Below are 18,872 nucleotides of genomic sequence, written 5' to 3' on the forward strand. Positions count from 1 at the left end.
AATTACAATGTCTTTATTGCTCTCACTCATCCTCCTCCTGATAATACTATTTATCAGATTTCTCCCTTCCTCCTTACCGTCTTCCCTTTACCCTTAGCTTTTCCATTCATCACTGTCTTCTGTTGTGAGTCACCGTTTCTCATGATGTGACTTAAGTGTTTACGTTCAGCTCGACTGCATAGAAGTGTCATTTTCAGCTGGAACATTTGTCTGCCTAGTCAATAAACAGGCAGAGATACCAATGATAAGACAAATCATAGAACACAGGGCCCTTACATGCCTTCAAAATATATATATATATATATAAAGCTATATATATATATATATATTGTGGGATATGGCCGGCCATTCATCCCAGCCAATACCCCAGGCCACTAGATGGAGCCCTCCTTGCAACGTGGAGATGCTCCGAATTTCAGCAGGGCATCATGGACTATGGAGTTTTAATACACAGCCCTGCTGGATAACGTCGGAGCCGCCAGGGGATGCTGCAGGGAGACACAGACCAGTTTATTTTCCATACAGCCCGGAAGTAAATCCTAATCACATAGTTGGAAGAAATAAAGTGCTTCCGGGCTGATGAAGAAAAGAAGTTTTTACCTGACCCAGAAGTGATAGAAAGTCACATGTTCTGAGGGACAGAAACATTTCCGGGTCACAGACTATAAAGGACTCTGGGAAATCCCAGACGGACGAGCTGAGTTGGGAAGCAGGGTGGCTAAGCGTCTGGGAGTGGAGGATTGATTATTGTTTGCGGATTTATTGAGTATTGTGGAGAGGAGGGTGCTTTGTGCACTTATGTATAATAATAAATATTATTATTGGACTTTTATCTGGTGTCTGACGTCTGGTCTGAGGGTTCAAGGGGTCGACAATGCCTCTATTTGTCACAATATATATATATATATATATATATATATATATATATATATTAAAAGGAAATTGCTACTTTGAAAGCTCAGCCAGTGATAAACAAAAATCCAAAGAATTAAGAGGGGTTCCCAAACTTTTTCATATGACTGTATATTATATATACATATATATATATATATATATATATATATATATATATATACAGTATAAACCAAGTGTACAGCCTTAAAGACGGGAGCATGGCACCATGTAACTTTCAAAATTATTACAGCGTCCCAAATATTCACGATTTGCGACTATGTAAGGAAGCCACAGGTAATGAAACTACACCTACTTGGTTAACCATGTAAAAGATAACCCACTCAAACTCTTCTCCATATGCTTTCCTCTGGACTAATGCCATTATTATCTGTCACCAATTTACCAGTAATTCAGTGCCACATCATTTGATCAAAATATGATGCCAATTTAAAAGCCACTTTAAGACCAGGGTGTTAATGTTAGTTTCTCTTATGCCTAATAAGCATATTACAGCCATCTTTAACCTATATATTTAATGTAACTGAAGAAGAATCTGGACCTGTAGAGAGCTCTCTCCATTAACAACATATATTGTATGTACCTTTAAAATAGTTATGTCTCAAATATAGTCTCTCAGTAACAAACTACTTTTACTATGTGCAAATCAGAAATATTGTTAGAAGAAACCTACTCAGCTTTCCTAATTCCCCATCAGTAACTATAGTTGAAATTATACTATCTAACAATGGTGAGAATACAAGCAGTCTTTGAAGGCTCCTTCAATTTACTTCAAAGAGTGTAGCAATAGATGATTGAAGGTAATGCTGAGAACTCTCGCATGCACCTATGTCAACTTAAATTATCTAAAATATATTAAAGAGATTAGAATTATGAATGATGTCATTAAATGTCTACCTTGTTATGATATACAGTATGTTTTGGGAATAATCTACATTAAAGTCATATTGGGTAAAATATTTTTGTCAGATAGTTTTGGATTTACAATTACTCAAAACACCATCTAATAGCAATTTTCACATGCATTTGGAAGTAACACCAGATGAGACAACACTAACATAAAATCTACTGTGATATCTCGCATTATGTTACTCACTTGTCGTCTTATGTTAGCCCATTTGAAGAATCCAATTTCACCCTCCATAACTCAGTGAGAAAAAGGCATCTTAATTAAAAAAAGATTACATTTTCTCTGCAAGGAACGGTCCAAAGCTTTCCAGATTTTTCCAAGAATCATTAATATTCTACTAAAATAATTAAGGTGAGCCTCAGTTAAGCATTTTTGATGTCTCAGCATACAGGAAGGTCTATTATATAGTGGATTTTTTTGTACACACTCAGCAGGAAAGGGAAGCTGATATCAATTTAGTTTGATTTAATATGGAACTAAGATACAGTATATGTGGAATTATTACTGATTGAATTCTTGTTTGTTCTGTGTCTCACTCAATGTAACGTGACTTCATAAAATTGATAAAACTAATAAAAATTTAAAAGAAAAAATTCACCCCACATCATTTGTGGCCACGGAAACCATAGACCTAAACAAGGTATCCTTATTTTGCAGTGTGCCATATGCAAACGTTTGATGTTAAAGATAGAAATGAAGACTGATTCATCCAACCACCCTTATTTGCCTGGATCCTCTGCACATAAAAGTGGTTTGCCAAATTTAGTAAATGGCTTGTGTACAGTAACAGGCTAAGGTGTTCTGCCCTCAACAGACTTCTTTTGAACTGTAAACTGACTGTGCACTCCTTCAATTACAATTTGCACACAGCTGATTTAAAGTTGGCTTTGTTGTTTAGTCTTCAGCATCAGACTAATGAATGCAACGCCATCATGACACATAGGTACTTTTGTGCTTCTCACCAACAGGTGCCCTTTGCTGCTGATGTAACTTCTTCTGAGTTCCATGCCAGCGTTTTGAGGTGTCTTTGTCATTGCAGTTCTTTTGAAAAGAAGTAAAATTCTTGTTATGCCAACCATAAATGATAGAAATAAGAACTGAGAAGCTTAAGCATGCAGGAATATATTTTTTTAATTAAGGAGTTGTAACTTTGGGAAATCTTCTGTTTTTAAAATAGTTGTGCGGCATCTTTACCCAAGTGGTTTATTCTTTTGGACTGCTACGTCTGTATTTCATATTCTTATAAAATAAACAAGAAAATGGGCCGTGTTACTGAAACATTATCCTTCACAAAGTGAGTTTAAAAATACCCTGCCCTTGAACATTTACATATTCCATTGTGTTGCAATATGGAATTGATTTAATTCACAAAAATATGTAATCTTAAAATATTCTATTATTTTTCCCTTGACCAGTATGAAATATTCCATAATGAGAAAGAACATTATGATTTTCTAAATTTATACATTTAAAAAAAACAAAACAAACAGAAGATTACTGATTCTATTGGTGCTTTCTATGCTTTACCTGTAATTGCCATATTTAAAAATTCCAAGTTATAACACATTACATTTTCAAATTTACCTTTATATTTTTTATGACACTGGCATTTTTCTTAATCTTTTTGAAAATGCATAAAGGTGAGGAATACTTTAAAAACATGTGCCTATCTACTTTTTTTGAAAGCCTGCTGTCTATCGTATTTTAGAATTTATATGGAACCATGCAACTGTCATAGCGTGATAACCTGAGGTTGAAGCATTTCAAACTTCCCCTTTGTCATAACCTGTGCATGGCTCGCTTGAAAAGATTGCTTAAAGACGTGCAATTCAGCCAGACTTTACAGTAGCTTGACAGCAGAAAAGAATGCGCTAGGTTATGAGGTCAAGCATGCGCATCCTGGTGTGCCTGCCATGTCTCAATTACTTTCAGATCTGATTTTCCAAATGAATTACATGCAAATAATCACTGCATAATTTTGATCTTCCTATTGAGAAGCTTAATTGTTTTATATGAATGCGACCTGCATGACTGGACATCAATATGCACAGAAACTATGTGCACTTAAAATTATACAGAATCATGGTGAGAGCTAGCAATAAATCACTTAGACATTAATCTTTATATATAACTAGCAAAATACCCGCGCTTCGCAGCGGAGAAGTAGTGTGTTAAAGAGGTTATGTAAACATATATATACATATATACATATATATATATACATATCTACATATACATATATCTACATATACACATATATACATATATATATATATATATATACATATACACATCCACATATATATACATATATATATATACACATATCAACATATATATACACACATACATACACACACACATATACATATATACATATACACATACATACATAGTGTGTTGTAACACGGGCTGTGATTGTTACATGGGAGGGAGACGACAAATCACAGCTTCCTGCTTTCTAATCGGGCCTGTGATTGGTGCTTTGACTGATGCCCAGATTCCACAGTATCTCCCCTTAGGAGAGGCGTTAGGCAAGTGTAATTGAATAGCGGTGCTGCAAGTTTAGCTTTACACCTGTTTTTAAGGCTTATTGACTGAAAGGGGCTTTCATGAAAAAACTTAGGGCTTTGCTACAGGATACACCCTCCACAAGTTAAAGAAGTAAAAATAAAGGTATATATTTCTGTTTTATTTAAACGTTTTAAGTTTGTATGCGGGCGGCATGGTGGCGCAGTGAAAGGTGCCAGTTAGGAGACCCGGGTTCACTTCCCTGCGTGGAGTTTGAATGTTCTCCCCGTGTCTGTCTGGGTTTCCTCCGGGTACTCCGGTTTCCTCCCACAATCCAAAGACATGCAGGTTAGGTGCATTGGCGATTCTAAATTGTCCCTGGTGTGTGGGTGTGTGTGTGTGCGCCCTGCGGTGGGCTGGCACCTTGCCTGGGGTTTGTTTCCTGCCTTGTGCCCTGTGTTGGCAGGTTTCGGCTCCTGTATTTAGGATATAGCGGGTTGGATAATGGATGGATGGACATTTGTATGCATAGCCCCATTTGCCCGTTTTCGTTTTTTTTCTTTCTTCAGTAATATTTCAGCAAACCCGGAGCTTGTCAGTTCAAATCTTGGTACTGACACCACTGTGTGACCCTGAGGAAGTCACTTCACCTGCCTGTGCTGCAAAAAACAAAAGTAATGTAACAAATTGTACCTCAGATGTTGCAAGTTGCTGGAATAAAGGCATAAGTCAAATAGATAAATATGTATTATACACATAGGAACTATTCATTTATTTTCAGTTAAGTCATCTGCAGCAAACCTTTATAAATGAGGGTTTCTCCTTTTTAGATAGTGCATACTGTTTCTTCTTCATTGAGGTTTTCTCTTGGAGAGCTTTTTTCATTTCATTGAAAATTAAAGCAGCAGCTGCCAAAATATGTAGCTTTCTTATTAATTTTTCAACATTGTGTAAAGTAACTTTATAAAGTAACATAAAAGGTTTAAATAATGGTTATCCTTTTACACTAAAATATTACTAAAGAGATACAAAAAAAGTAAAATGCATATGTTGTTTTTCTTTAAGGAGATTAAATATTACTGAAGAAAGAAAAAAACTAAAACAGCCAAATGGGGCTATGCATACGAACTTAAAAGGTTTAAATAAAACAGAAATATATACCTTTATTTTTACTTCCTTAACTTGTGGAGGGTGTATCCTGTAGCAAAGCCCTAACTTTTTTATTGAAAGCCTGTTTCAGTCAATAAGTCTTAAAAACAGGTGTAAAGATATTGACAATAAGCTACACAAACCCACCAAGACATGGAATCGTTTAAATCAAGGCGCTGCGCTACCTTCTTCAAGATCGGCCCCAAGGCGTTCATATTTTTCCAAAGCAGTTCTGGTGTCCATTGGCATCTGTAGCTGAGTCGAAAAACACCATCCCATACTATTAGTTAACGATTAACACATTTCTATATATATTGTAAGCATACAATACAACTGATAATATGTTGCGCTTATTTATCTGGTGTACCGACATTTTTGCGCGTTTAACGGCTGAAATCCAACGTGGTTTGTGCCCTTCAGAATGAAAACAGTTTGCATTTACCTTTTTAATAAAAGGCGAGATTTTAAGCCTGAGAAATCACCTCGTAAATTCACACATTTAATTGCACATGAGTTAATATGTATGCTTACACAGTATTAAAAGACACTCAACAATTAACGTCATTTACCTTCGTTCCCGTGTTTGAGTCATGCTGTAAATTCTTACTGTGAAATATAATTGACAAATAATTTGGTGAATGAACTTGTCAAGAAGGTGGAGCTGGAGTATTACGTCACTTCATTAACGAAAATGCCGTGATGTGCGGAAGGGCGGGGGGGAGTGTGGGGGTTGACGGAGAATGTTTTCTTCAGCGCTCTTTGGGGCTCTTCCTTGTTTTCAGTTCACGTGATTACGTAGGAGGCGTGATGATGCGATACGCGACTCCGCCTCCTCCATTACAGTATATGGACAAAAAAGAGGTTCCAGTTATGACCATTACGCGTAGAATTTCGAAATGAAACCTGCCTAACTTTTGTAAGTAAGCTGTAAGGAATGAGCCTGCCAAATTTCAACCTTCTACCTACATGGGAAGTTGGAGAATTAGTGATGAGTGAGTGAGTGAGTGAGTGAGTCAGTCAGTGAGGGCTTTGCCTTTTATTAGTATAGATATGCTACCGTGGCTGTTCTTTTGTCTGTCCAGGATTTTAAATCACCTGTAGCTCGCAAACCGTTTGAACTACTGACCTGAAATTTGGTACACATATACTATGTGACCTCTACCATCCACTTTCAGGGTGATGATTGACCTCCAAGGTTATTCCTCTTTTTATTTTTATTTTATTGTAGAATCAACTCTTGGCAGCGGCCAGCATCCTCATCCCTACCACCTTCACCATCACTTCCCCTACCTCTTCATATCTTAAATCATTCTTGAGGCAGATTGAAGACTAAAGTGCCAGCTTAAGTGAAAAATTAAAGAAAATGTACTAAGTAATTGCAACACAAACACTGACTTAATCACTTTTAACGCAAAAAGATGGCGATGAAAGAAGAGAAGAAGTGGGCCACTGGGGTGGAGAAAAGAGGAGCTGCTCAGGAAGTATCAAGCGCATCAACCTCTGAACAAAGGAATGCTAAACGTACAGAGAAAGAAGATGAAAACTAGGAATGCTCAAGTCAAGTGTATTCACTGCATGTTATCGTGCAGTGCGCCGTTACTGCTCTGACAATATTACTGACTGTTTTATCTTAATTAATACCACCTAATAGTAATAGAATGGTATAAATACCTTTCAAATATGTTAATCTGTTGCTAGTTTTTAATGTAAAGCATGATGCATTTGTTTATCATAACCTAACTACCGATAGTCCTCCAGTGGCAAAACATCAATAATTTGTAATATTTTTGAAGCTTGGTTACAAGCTAACAATAGCTTATAGGCTACAGCTGGCTGTCCATCTAATGCCTCATTTTAGGTCACAAGCACATACAGAAACTCACAGATTATATGGCTGCAATGAACATTGCTCAATAACTACAAAAGAGTTTAAAAAAGCTTTAGCATTTACCTTACATCTGTTTTCTGAAACTGTTTTGTTTTTAATCATTACAAGCAACACGTGGAGCTGCAGCTTTTGTGAGCACCACTGCACTGACGGGACACCGTTCAATTACAAGCCACACACACACTCACATTGACTCATAATGGGCCCGCTTACAGTCGTCAGTTTGGAAACTGGAGTAACCATACAAAAACACAAAGCATGTGGAATTCCTACACATAGAGTAACAAGTTCTGGAACTGAACTCAACTATCTGTAGCTCTGAGGCAACAGCATGATGCAATGATATATTTAAGGACTACATTTTCACTAATTCATGTACCAAAAATAGAAAGATTTTCAATTAACTCTGTCTAAAAGTAGCAATAAATCATGGAAAATAAAATGCGGACTGGTCCCAAGCAATATTACTGTGGTTTCCTCGAGTGGCAGTATCTTAAGGCATATGTTATAAATGAAAGCTTATTTGTAGTTGCCATGGTGCCTAAAATAAACAATAATCTGTTGGCTTTGAAACAATGCATTTATTCTTTTTGCAAGATAATGGATAAATGTTACAGCCGAGTTTAACTCCCACCACTCCCAAATCCCCCAACTAGCAAGTTCAAATTTGTCACCCTATCTCCCTAAACCAGAGATGCTTATTAAGTGGTTAGGCTCATTCCTACCTATCACAAGTCAAGGACTCCACCTGAGACTGAGGTGAAGATGGAGATCTTTTGATAGAACGGGTCTCCTCTTATGTAACGGGACTGAAGAGAGATAACAGTAGGAGCCTTTCTTAGTGGAAAGACAGATGCAATTCACTTTATTTATATTAAAACCCCAAATCGTGACATCAGTGAGGGCAGGGGCTTGCAAGACTGAAAGTAAAACTGCTTCTTCTATTTACTAGAGCAGTGGGTACCCGGGCTTGGGCCCAACAGCAGACTGGGACTCCTTCAGGTTCGAGATTAAATGTTCTTAACATGTTTATAGGGGTTTCTGCAAAGGAATTGCTGTTTTCTTCCCAAGGTCCAAAGACATACATTGTGAGTGATCGGCAAAACTAAACTGATGTAGTGTGTGTGTTTGCTTGTCCATCTGCCCTCTAATGAATTTGTTTGCTAATACAGGGTTGGTCCCACCTATAAAAAGTGCATGCTGGAAAAGGCAAGCTTTCAAATTATAAAATGAGTTTTTTGTTTTTAATTAAGTGAAATACTCTTAATTGTATAGTGTGCCACAAATGGTGATTCAAAACAACAGATAGGGGCAGTGAAAGTTTTGGGGTGAAGGTGGAGCTGCACGAGACATCTGTTTTGAGTTCATTGCTTTTTGTGATAGTGATGAAGGTGATGAACCAGGTAAGGGCATAATGGATTGCTATGGGAGCTCTTGTACTCTGGTGATCTTGTATTAATAGCAGAAAATTTGTTCTTCCAGATGGACTTAAAGTGGAGAAGGACAAAAAACTGTGATTGCCTTTACTACACTATTGGCACGGAGACTTACTTAGCTAAACTGGAAGAATCCTAACTCTCCTCTTTTAAGTCAGTGGGTAACTGATGTTTTATATTATTTGAAATTGGAAAAAATCAAATTCTCACTTAGAGGATCTGTGCAGAAGTTCTTCAGAACCTGGCAGGATCTAATCAATAATATTTTAGAATAAGCTTTTAAAGCACTGAGGAAGTAGATTCTCTTCCCATTTCTTTTTCTTCTCCATTTATCTTTATCCACCTATTAAACTCATCAACTTATTTATTTTTACAAGCTTTACGTTTTACTCCGTTGGCCATGCTCTCTTTCTTAGGGGTGGGGGTTGATTTGTTTTCAATCCTATTTTTTGTAAAAATTGATCTATTTGTTTGGAACGATTACAATAAAATCAATAGAATTAAGAAAGAAAGAAAGAAAGAAAGAAAGAAAGAAAGAAAGAAAGAAAGAAAGAAAGAAAGAAAGAAAGAAAGAAAGAAAGAAAGAAAGAAAGAAAGAAAGAAAGAAAGAAAGAAAGAAAGAAAGAAAGAAAGAAAGAAAATAAATTAACTGGAATTGACCATGAAGATATGAAAATGGGAAGCTAGTTTGGAAGCAAAACACGTAATGGTAAATGTAGAAAAGACAAAGGTCCAGTGGAATGTTCGAGAGAACTGTTCCTTAATAAATATAAAGAAGAACATGGTTCATAAATGTAATTAGAGAAGTGTATTATCTTAAACCAAAACATTTATAAATGTACTGTATTTAAGGAGTTTAAAATCCAAGGTGAATACTACTTAAGCATTACATGTTCCATAGTCTTCTAACAGTTGCCCAATATTAATTAATCAAGTAGTAGCTAAGGAAATTAAACAGTTATAATTTTTAACATATTATTTTTCTACTATTTATTATTATTTTTCTATTTATTTCTAGATTAACTGGAATTTAGAAAAATCTAAAAAGCACATGGAATAACAAGCCATTAGAATTATCATTACTTGTCAGTGTTGCATTGTTGCTGGAGACATTATTCCCAAAAGTCACAAAATACCACCATATCACTGATGCTACACTTTATTTACCAAAGTTACGGATCCAAACTTTAAACAACTTTAGTGGTGGTCTCAGTGATGAATGTTTTCAGATTGTCAATTCACAACAACTCCCATTTGCGTATGTTTTGGGTGATGTTTCTTAATTTATGACTTGTGGCAGTTTACCTTTGAAATCCATTGACAGTTTTGGTCAGGCTTTTTGGAGGTTGTACATTTTTTGAATATTGGCTTCATTATTGGCTCACTTTTGAACTTTGTTGTTGGTTTTGCATATTCATTTTTTGAAAGCACATCATTTCGTAATTAACTTCTGGCTTTTTTTCTTTTGACTTCATCCATGATTTAGTGCTTCAGCTTTGACAAACGTTCTCAGAGTTTCGATACTGACCCTCACTACAGTTTCTTGGATAAACGTGCATCTAGTGATCCAGCTACCCTGTCTTAGTATCTGGCCATATTTCCGTTTGTCAGCAGGCACTGAAACTTAAAAAGCAGGTACACATTCTTCATATTGTAGTACAGCAAATCATTGTGGATAAAAGCAACTGGCATAACAGTTAGGTTGTTTTCTATTAGTATATTTACAGGTTTTGAATGATTGTACCAAGTAACTACTGAGCTAACTAGTAGGTTTAAGAGACTTATTTTTATATTACAGAGTAAATGAATGAAAGCCTGGTGTATGTGTGTGTGTGTTGAATTTAACATAGCTGGTTAAAGATTATTCTGGCACCCTGCCTAGCGTTGCTTCCTTCTTTGCAATCGTGTCTAGTTGGTACAGCCCTTGCAACAGTGGGTTTAAAAACCTGATGGATGTGTTGTTAGCTAATACCTGTTGGCACTGCAGTGATGCATTAGTCCATGCTGCCTCCTAACCCTAAACAATACAGTAGGTCTGTGTGGTGTGTGATGTTTGCATGTTCTTCCCGTGTCTATGCAGACTTTCCCCTGGGAACTCAAGTTTTCAATTTCGTCCCAAAGACATGCATGAAACACTAGTTGGTGCTTCAAAATTGATCAGGTGACTATTACTGTGAGTGTGCGTGGGTGTACTCAATGAGGAACCTAGTGTCCCGTCCAGGTATGTTACTCTCCAGTGCTCAGTTCTGCTGAGATTGACATGGGCTTATTTTTTAGTACTATTATAATAGAAAAAGTAAGTTCAGAAGAAAGAAGAATAGATGAATGGGCAGTCAATGCCTATTCTGGTGATCAGGTGTATTGTCCCTTCCTAGTCTGAAGAAGAGTGTATTTGGTTTTCAATAACCTATTCAGCATGTGCTACCCGTCTGCAGTATTTCTTCTGGTTACACAACAGTATTTCTGAGGAAGTGCATACTTTATTTATACAGTAGAAAGTCTGTCTAACAAAGGTGGCCCTCCAGCCATTCTAACAACACATACAAAAAAAATCTTTCTTTCTGAGTGAGCTAGTAATAACTCAAAGCATGTTTCCTGTGGTGTGAGATGTGGGCACAAGCAGGCTAACACTAATACTCACAGGAACTTCAGGGAAATTGGCAAAAAAGGGCACACACTATGAATATTGGATGTGTTCAACTATACTGTGGTACTATATTTATTCATATTTTCACCTAGGAGTAATGGAACAGATGGCCAGAAGTTTACCTCACTGTTGACTGGTCACGCTAGTTTGCAGGTGGTGGGACATGCAAACTTTTAAGTAGGTTGTTGTATTTTGAAGAGAAAAAAAAAAAGTAGCTATAGTGAACCTGTAGCATTGCATTGCTAGTGTGACTGAGGATTTTGCTGGTGTCTCCACAGCTAATGACTGCATCAGTTTGAAATTGTTCAGATCCTGAGAGTGTCATAAGCAAAAAAAAAAACACCTGGTGAGAGTTGGTGATATTTTGCAAAGCTGTCAGATAAACATACAAGCCAGATACTGTAAAAGTGACTGATTTGTCAGATTGAAAGTGAAAGTAACCAAAATCAGCATCATGTTCACTTCAGAAAGAGGCTGCTGGAGAATGCAAACATAGTACCAGTGTGGCTGTTAGTGCTTCTCTTGCAAATATGCAAATCTATGTGATAGTTTAGCTTCACATTAACCACATGAATTAAACATTTTATATTTCACTCATATAAATACTATATAAAATTCAAAAATAGTCACTGCATGTTTTGTGTCCAGTAAAACCTAGGTCACTTGTATTTTTTTTTTTTTCACAAAAAATGGCCATGTACGTAGATCAGAACTGTAGAACTAGACTGGAAACATAGCCTTTGTTCAAATGTAGAAATGGTGATATTTTAGGCATGTTTTCAGTTTCAACAGTAAATACATTTAATTTTTTTTTTTTGGTCATTTATTAAATTAAGTATTACTCTGAAGACAGAAAATTAAAATAAATAAAATATGAAACATTACTGTATATAGGAACATTGATTTCTGCTTGGATACTTATTCTGGGCCGATTGGATACTACTTTAGGAATCTGGACTGATTTCTTTCTGAAGCTATCCATTCTCCTCATGTCTGTGTGGGTGTTTCTCTCGGATGCCCCAGAATTCCACTCAAATCTCACAAGTCTTAAACTTTATTTGATGATTCTACATTGGCTTGGTATGAGGGGATGTGCAATGAAATTAGATAAGGTTGATTCCTTCCTTCCTTGTGTCTGCTGCTGCTGCTGGCATAGTAGGCCCCTGTGACCCTAAGTAAGCTGGTTTTGTAAAATTAATGGTAGAGTGTTATGATACGAACATATTACTTAATCTAAGGCAGGAAACAGGAAATTATTTGACTTGAGTGAAGTGTTTTATAAAAGTAACCAGTTAATTATTTAAAAATGATCAAAAATAATTAAACAGAAAAAAGTATCAAACTAACTCTATCTTATTATCTGAAGTTGTTTTGTGTCTTTTGCCAGAAGAGAAAGAAAAATGAAAACTTGTTGGACTCATTCCATCAATCTGACTTTTTTAAAGGCTCCAAACAGTTGTTTAACATCTGTTACTCTTTTCCTGTCGTGCTGTCTTCTAAATTTTGAGTACTAAATTCTGCTAATGTATCACGCTATGCAACCTCACAGGAAAAAAAAAAGAATACCCAAACACAACATCATACTTTCCTTAACTTCACTCCGTCAGCACATTGTTTTCTCATTTCCTTACCTGAGCAGTTGGGACTGACATTCTGCTTCATTTAGCTTGCTTTGAAAACTGTTCATTGCACTGGTCACAGTCTTTAACTCAGACTCCTTTTCTGCCAGTTGTGTAGAAAGAAATTTTATGCTGAAACCCACAAAGGAAAACATTAGATATAGCTTCAGTTTTGTAAATTAGCTAAAGCAATTTTGGAAATAAAATACAATTGCAAGAAAAAATTGAGAATATTTGAACCAATGCCCATTAATAGGTTTTATTTTTATGTTACACAATGCACACACAAAAACGCATACATACAGATATTATCAAGGATTTGTTTATATGTACATAGTGGCAAAATATGGGTTACACCACCTGGCATAAAGTAGAACTTCATGAGACTAAAAACACCCAACAATAATATCTTTACTAGACAAATTTGTTTCAACAGAACACCTTCCTCCTCAAAAAATCTCACTCTTTCTCTCCTCCTCCATGCCACTCCTACTCTCCTGAGTCTGAACTCACCTGTCCAAAACGCAGAGTTTTTTTTAACCTTGGAGTATTTCCTTTACACAAGGAGCATAGTCTGGAACCTTTTCTGGGTCACACACAGACTCAGAGAGAGAGTATCACGTATAGTAGCCCAGAGGTCGCTGACGGGATCCCTCACCCAAAATACAATTCCCAAGCAACCCTACAAAAATCCAAATTGGAGCAACTGAAAACGTATTAAAGGACTGTCCCTGTCCTTTCATTATGTTGGCTTCCTGTCCAGGAAAGTATCGTCAACCAACCTGAATTGGTTCCCAAACTTGCCATAACACAGCGTTTCTCAACCTTTAAGTATTTGCGACCAGAGTTTTCATAACAGGTTTATGGGCCACGAGTCTCTGCAGCCTTTTTCTACAGAACAATTTCCACTCATTCTTCCTTCTGCGCAGCTGTGCTTCTGAAACTCCATGGAGAAAACACCCCTTGTTCTTGTGTCCGCACATGACTGTATTTACATGCATACATACGAGGTGAGACACAAAAATAACCAGACTGGGCTTGGGGCTTTCCTGGAAAACCGTCTGGAGTTCGGCTGAACATGAATCATAGAACTATATCCCCTCTTACATGCCCTCTCAAACAGCCGACTGGCTAGGTATATCCTGTGAATAGCCCAGTCGGTATTTGTACAACAATCGCTACACGAGATGCCGCTATAATGTTGGGTGAAAAAAATCGAACAGCGAATCAACATCAAATTCCTCACGAAATTGAACAAAATGGCCACAGAAACTTATGAAATGATAAAAACAGAGTACGGTGATAAGTTTGTCTCACACACAAGCTTTTGAGTGGCACAAACGTTTCAAGGAAGGAAAAGAAAATGTGTAAGACATTCAACACCTAGGTTGCTGTTTTGTCTTGGTAGAGTAATATATATTGCTCTACTTTCCCCTATTGTATTATTAATAAGTAGCCTTTGTCAGAATGCCTAATCCCACAGACTTACCACTGTTTATAAGGTATTACAGTATATAACTTATCCCCACCTTCCCTTCTATGTCTATAACCTCAGGCAATTAGATGTAGTAAAAAGACAAGCAGGAGTTAAGTTACACATAAAACAATGTATTATTGATAATATTCATAAATAATAACAATATGCAAAGTACATTTGAATATTGGCAACCATACAACCTCATTAAATGGCGATGTGTAGTTTCAGGCGGCACACAGACTTGTAGTTATTTAAAATGTCTCTAGTTAAAGCATCATTGGTGCTCAGTTTTCTTCTCTTTCTTCTCCATTGTGTTGTCTTCATCATCAGGGGTTAGTAAGAGATGCTTCTTTCAGATGTTAGTAAGAGAGAGAATGTGGTTGAGCAAGCAGATTTATAGATTCTCTGTCCAACCCCTAAAGCCAATAGGACATCATGGTACTTAAAAGCTTCTGATCCAAGCCAATTCCAAACAGCCATACTTCAGACCAATGGGGGAATACAGCATCTTAAAACCTGCCACCCCCCAAGACCATATGTTAAAGTAACCTGGCTTCCTTGCGGGAGGTTGAAAGACTTTAGCAGAGAAACACTCACCAAACTGGTTTAAAGCACACCCCCCCAACTCTGTCGTAAAATTCAAAGAAACTCAGTCATAAAAGGGGGGGGCAAACACGAATGCCTCTCACGAAAGTAACACTAAATTACATTGCTTTGCCTAAATTACAAATAAAGACATACAGTATATGCAAAATCTCACATCACAACAGTTGCCCACGCTCGTCTTGGACGGATGAAAACATCAAAACAGTGAATGAGATTGTTCGAAATGATCGTACTGCTTTTTCCATAAAGCAGTTTTTGACTGACAAAAACATTCCTGTCCTTGATCATCCTCCCTATTCACCCAATTTAGCTCCCTGTGATTTTTACTTTTTCCCGAAAATCAAAAGTGACCTGAAGGGAACACATTTTTGTTTCAATGGATGAAGTGAAGACAGAAACAGCAAGCCTGTTGAAGTGCCTCAAGCAAGAAGACTTCCAGCATTGTTTCAATCAATGGAAGATACGTATAGAGCTGTGTAGAGATCGGGGGGGGGGGGGGGTATATAGAAAGTGACAATGTTATATTTTTTTTACCAATCCAGTTATTTTTGTGTCTCATCTCGTACATACAGTATCAAGACGGCCTTGGATTAGATGATTAAGCAGGTTTGAAAATAAACAGATGTATAGTCATAAATATTCATCTATTTTAATTTGGGTTTCTTTCTTTCTTTCGCCAGTCTAGTACTTGCCCACAACTATCGTCCTAACACTAAAATCACCAAGGGAGTGTCCACAACAAGCTTTAAAGGTCCTGCCAGGAACCACTCTTTGGAGGATCTTTGTGAATACTCAGAAATGACTTCTGGAACTCCAGCACTCCCCCTAGTTACATCAGGGGGCTCTGCACAAGGTTAAAGAACTAGGCATTAGGTCATCAGTTCAATATATAGGGTAACTCTGAGACATGTTCAATTGACACATTACTAAGATGTCATCTTGGGCTAGACATTTGGATATGAAGGAAGAGCAACTTAATACCAAAACTAAGCAAAAACGTTATTTTACCTATTTTAGTCCTTATGCCAACCCATAGCCATGTCCCTGATCTTTAACATAATGAACCTCTTGAAAACTCCAATTACATTATCACTTATCCCTCACTGCCATCCCTTTACATCAATACCCTGAGACTTTCTAAGGCCATGGCTTCCTCCTCTGTCCCCTTGGTAGCATACGTCTGATTGACAGAAGGTCACATGAATTGCCATTCCTTTTTTACACCCTAGCTGGAGATCTCATCCACTATAAACAGCTGTCAGCCAATATGGGCAAATACAAAATGTGAAATACATCTGACAGTTTGCATTAGCTGTGGTCGATTTTAAAATTTTCATGATTACTGGCAGTACAGCAGGTGGCCTCGTCTTCTTACAGTAACTGTGTTTTTTGATGTAGGAGAAGAAAATTTATTTTGTAAATCACAAATTCCCAGAGCCTTTTCTCAAAGACCGCTGTGTCATCAGGTTTTCATGGCATCAGTATTTTTACTCAAGAGGTACATCCTGTGTCTGAACTTCTCATTTAATTAGATTGTTTGCTTTTTCTACTTCTGAAGTCATTCATCTGTGGCTTCAAAAACAGCCTACAGTGGGTGCGCTAGGTTGCCATGGAATTTGGCAAAAATGTATTATTTGCCTTTTCTTTTTTTTTGAAAAAACAAATCTTTTTAGGTGGCATCACAGTGTACTGATTAGCAGCTGCTGCTGGTCCAGTCTGGGGTCCTGTGTTTAATTCATAATGTGGCTATCTGCATGGATTTTGCATTCCCTTCTTTCCTCATTGTTGGTTTTTTCTCTGTATTATGTTTTCATCAGACATCCTCTAAATGTATGTGTTAGGATTATTTCCAACTCTAAATTGGCCAGTAGGAGAGTGCATAAGTGTGCCTTTTAATGGACTTCTAGGAATGATTTTTGGTATGCTTCAGATCTGCAACAATAAATGTAAAACAAGGCCTTAGAAAATGAATGCATGGATTAAACATATTGTAAAAATAATTTAAAATACAAAATGGTTCTCTTAGGTCTAGTGTGCAATCTTGAGAATCCCATACCAACCATTAGGTAAATATAGTACTTAAGATGGAGAGTAATCACTGTGTTAACTTTCAAAATTTATCCTTTAAGTATTTTTCAATCCCTTTGCAATCCAGTTTACCACCAACTAAAGGGAGTCTATCCTGGGAGATTTAGGACATCCATGGATGAGGATTTTGGTCATCATAGAGCATACTCACCTTCACAAGCCAACCTGGATCCACCATCTACCCTAACGTGCACCTCTTTGGGATGTAAACGAAGTTCTCAAAGGAGAGAAAGACACAAACATAGGAAGAACATGCGAGATTTACATAGCCAATGACCAGGCTAGAATTTGAAACCTACCGCTTACAGTACTTAGGCCATAGTCCCAACTACTATGTCATATCTTTTTTTTTATCTATTATCATGTCATACCTTTTCTATCTTTTCAGTTTCTATTCCATTTTTTCTAATTCAGGGTAATGAGAAGGCCAGAGATCATTCTGGTAGTGGGGGCACTGGGCTAGAACCAATACTTCATGGTATATCAGTGAATTATATTAAATGCATTCCAAAAATCTCAAAAATTACAAAGTAATAAAGGAAGTTAATTATTCTACGGTATATGAACATTCAGAGATGAGGAATATGTTCTTTCAAAATGTTCTTTGTTGGTGAATAAATAAGAGAAATGCTGTAATGTTAGTGTAAAGTACTGAAGTGAAGGGTTATTCATAATCTACCCACAATCTAAAAAGATATTTACCAGCAGCTGTGCGCTTGGACAGAAAGCAACAGGGATATGAAAAAAACAGTTTATTTATAATATTCCAAACAATTGAATACTTAACTTAAACACACTTGGGTGTCTACTTCAGCATAATGCACTGTAGACAAGATTACATAGAGATGAACTGTACTCTGCATTATAGGCCTACTACAAATAAAATGTCACAGCAAGTGGGGTAGTATGCAGAGTAAAGAAAGAAAAAGAAAAAAAAATCAGGCTGCTTTCAGCACAACGACTCCACAAATCTGTACACTTCATACCTTGACCAGTACTTAGTTCAGAGGCTATTTTAATAAGACCCATTGACCCAATGTACCAAACCCCTGCCACTAGGCAACACCATTGTTTAACATCCTGGAAAAATATTTAATCCAGAGGTGAAACATGACTTATAGGAATAATCTACCATTTAAAAACACCAGAGTGGTTCTGATTTTTAGGATGCAGCTGGTATTCATCTTTCTGTCTTCCCCTGCTGTGAACATTTTCTGCATTATTTAGATGATCTGGTAAGAACATTAGATATCGCTGTGAGGAATAAACAGCTCCATAACAATTTCAGTACTTAAATATCCAAGTGCTGCAACCTCATTGAATCCAATGCACAAGCACATTTCAATTCATGCAAAGCAATCCAACACTGTAGAGAAACATGGGTCCTCAGGCATTACATGGCTGCCAATTTTGTGTAGATCTCTCACAGTAACAACCATCTCTACTTAGAATTCGGTTCTGGCATGGCACTGTGCTCTCTGTTTATGGATTTTTTTCCTTTGTATTTCCTTATGGCCAGTCATATGAATAAACAGTGATTGATGATGCAACATTCAGTATATTGTGAAATGCTAAATCTTATATAGCAATATGTCTCCTCATCCAAGTTCGAATCCTATACATTTGTTG

General features: G+C 36.9%; 1 protein-coding gene across 2 annotated transcripts in view; it reads right to left on the reverse strand.

Annotated features, from left to right (window-relative positions):
• The window catches only part of lekr1 (leucine, glutamate and lysine rich 1), a 119,310-nt gene that overhangs the window by 72,009 nt on the left and 28,429 nt on the right, over positions 1-18,872 (reverse strand). For both annotated transcript variants that reach the window (XM_051923591.1, XM_051923590.1), the window contains exon 4: positions 13,085-13,204. In XM_051923591.1, the coding sequence (XP_051779551.1) occupies positions 13,085-13,204 (120 nt within the window). The remainder of the gene's footprint in view (positions 1-13,084; positions 13,205-18,872) is intronic.

The sequence above is a fragment of the Erpetoichthys calabaricus genome, chromosome 2 (assembly GCF_900747795.2).
Source record: "Erpetoichthys calabaricus chromosome 2, fErpCal1.3, whole genome shotgun sequence".
Lineage (NCBI taxonomy): Eukaryota > Metazoa > Chordata > Cladistia > Polypteriformes > Polypteridae > Erpetoichthys > Erpetoichthys calabaricus.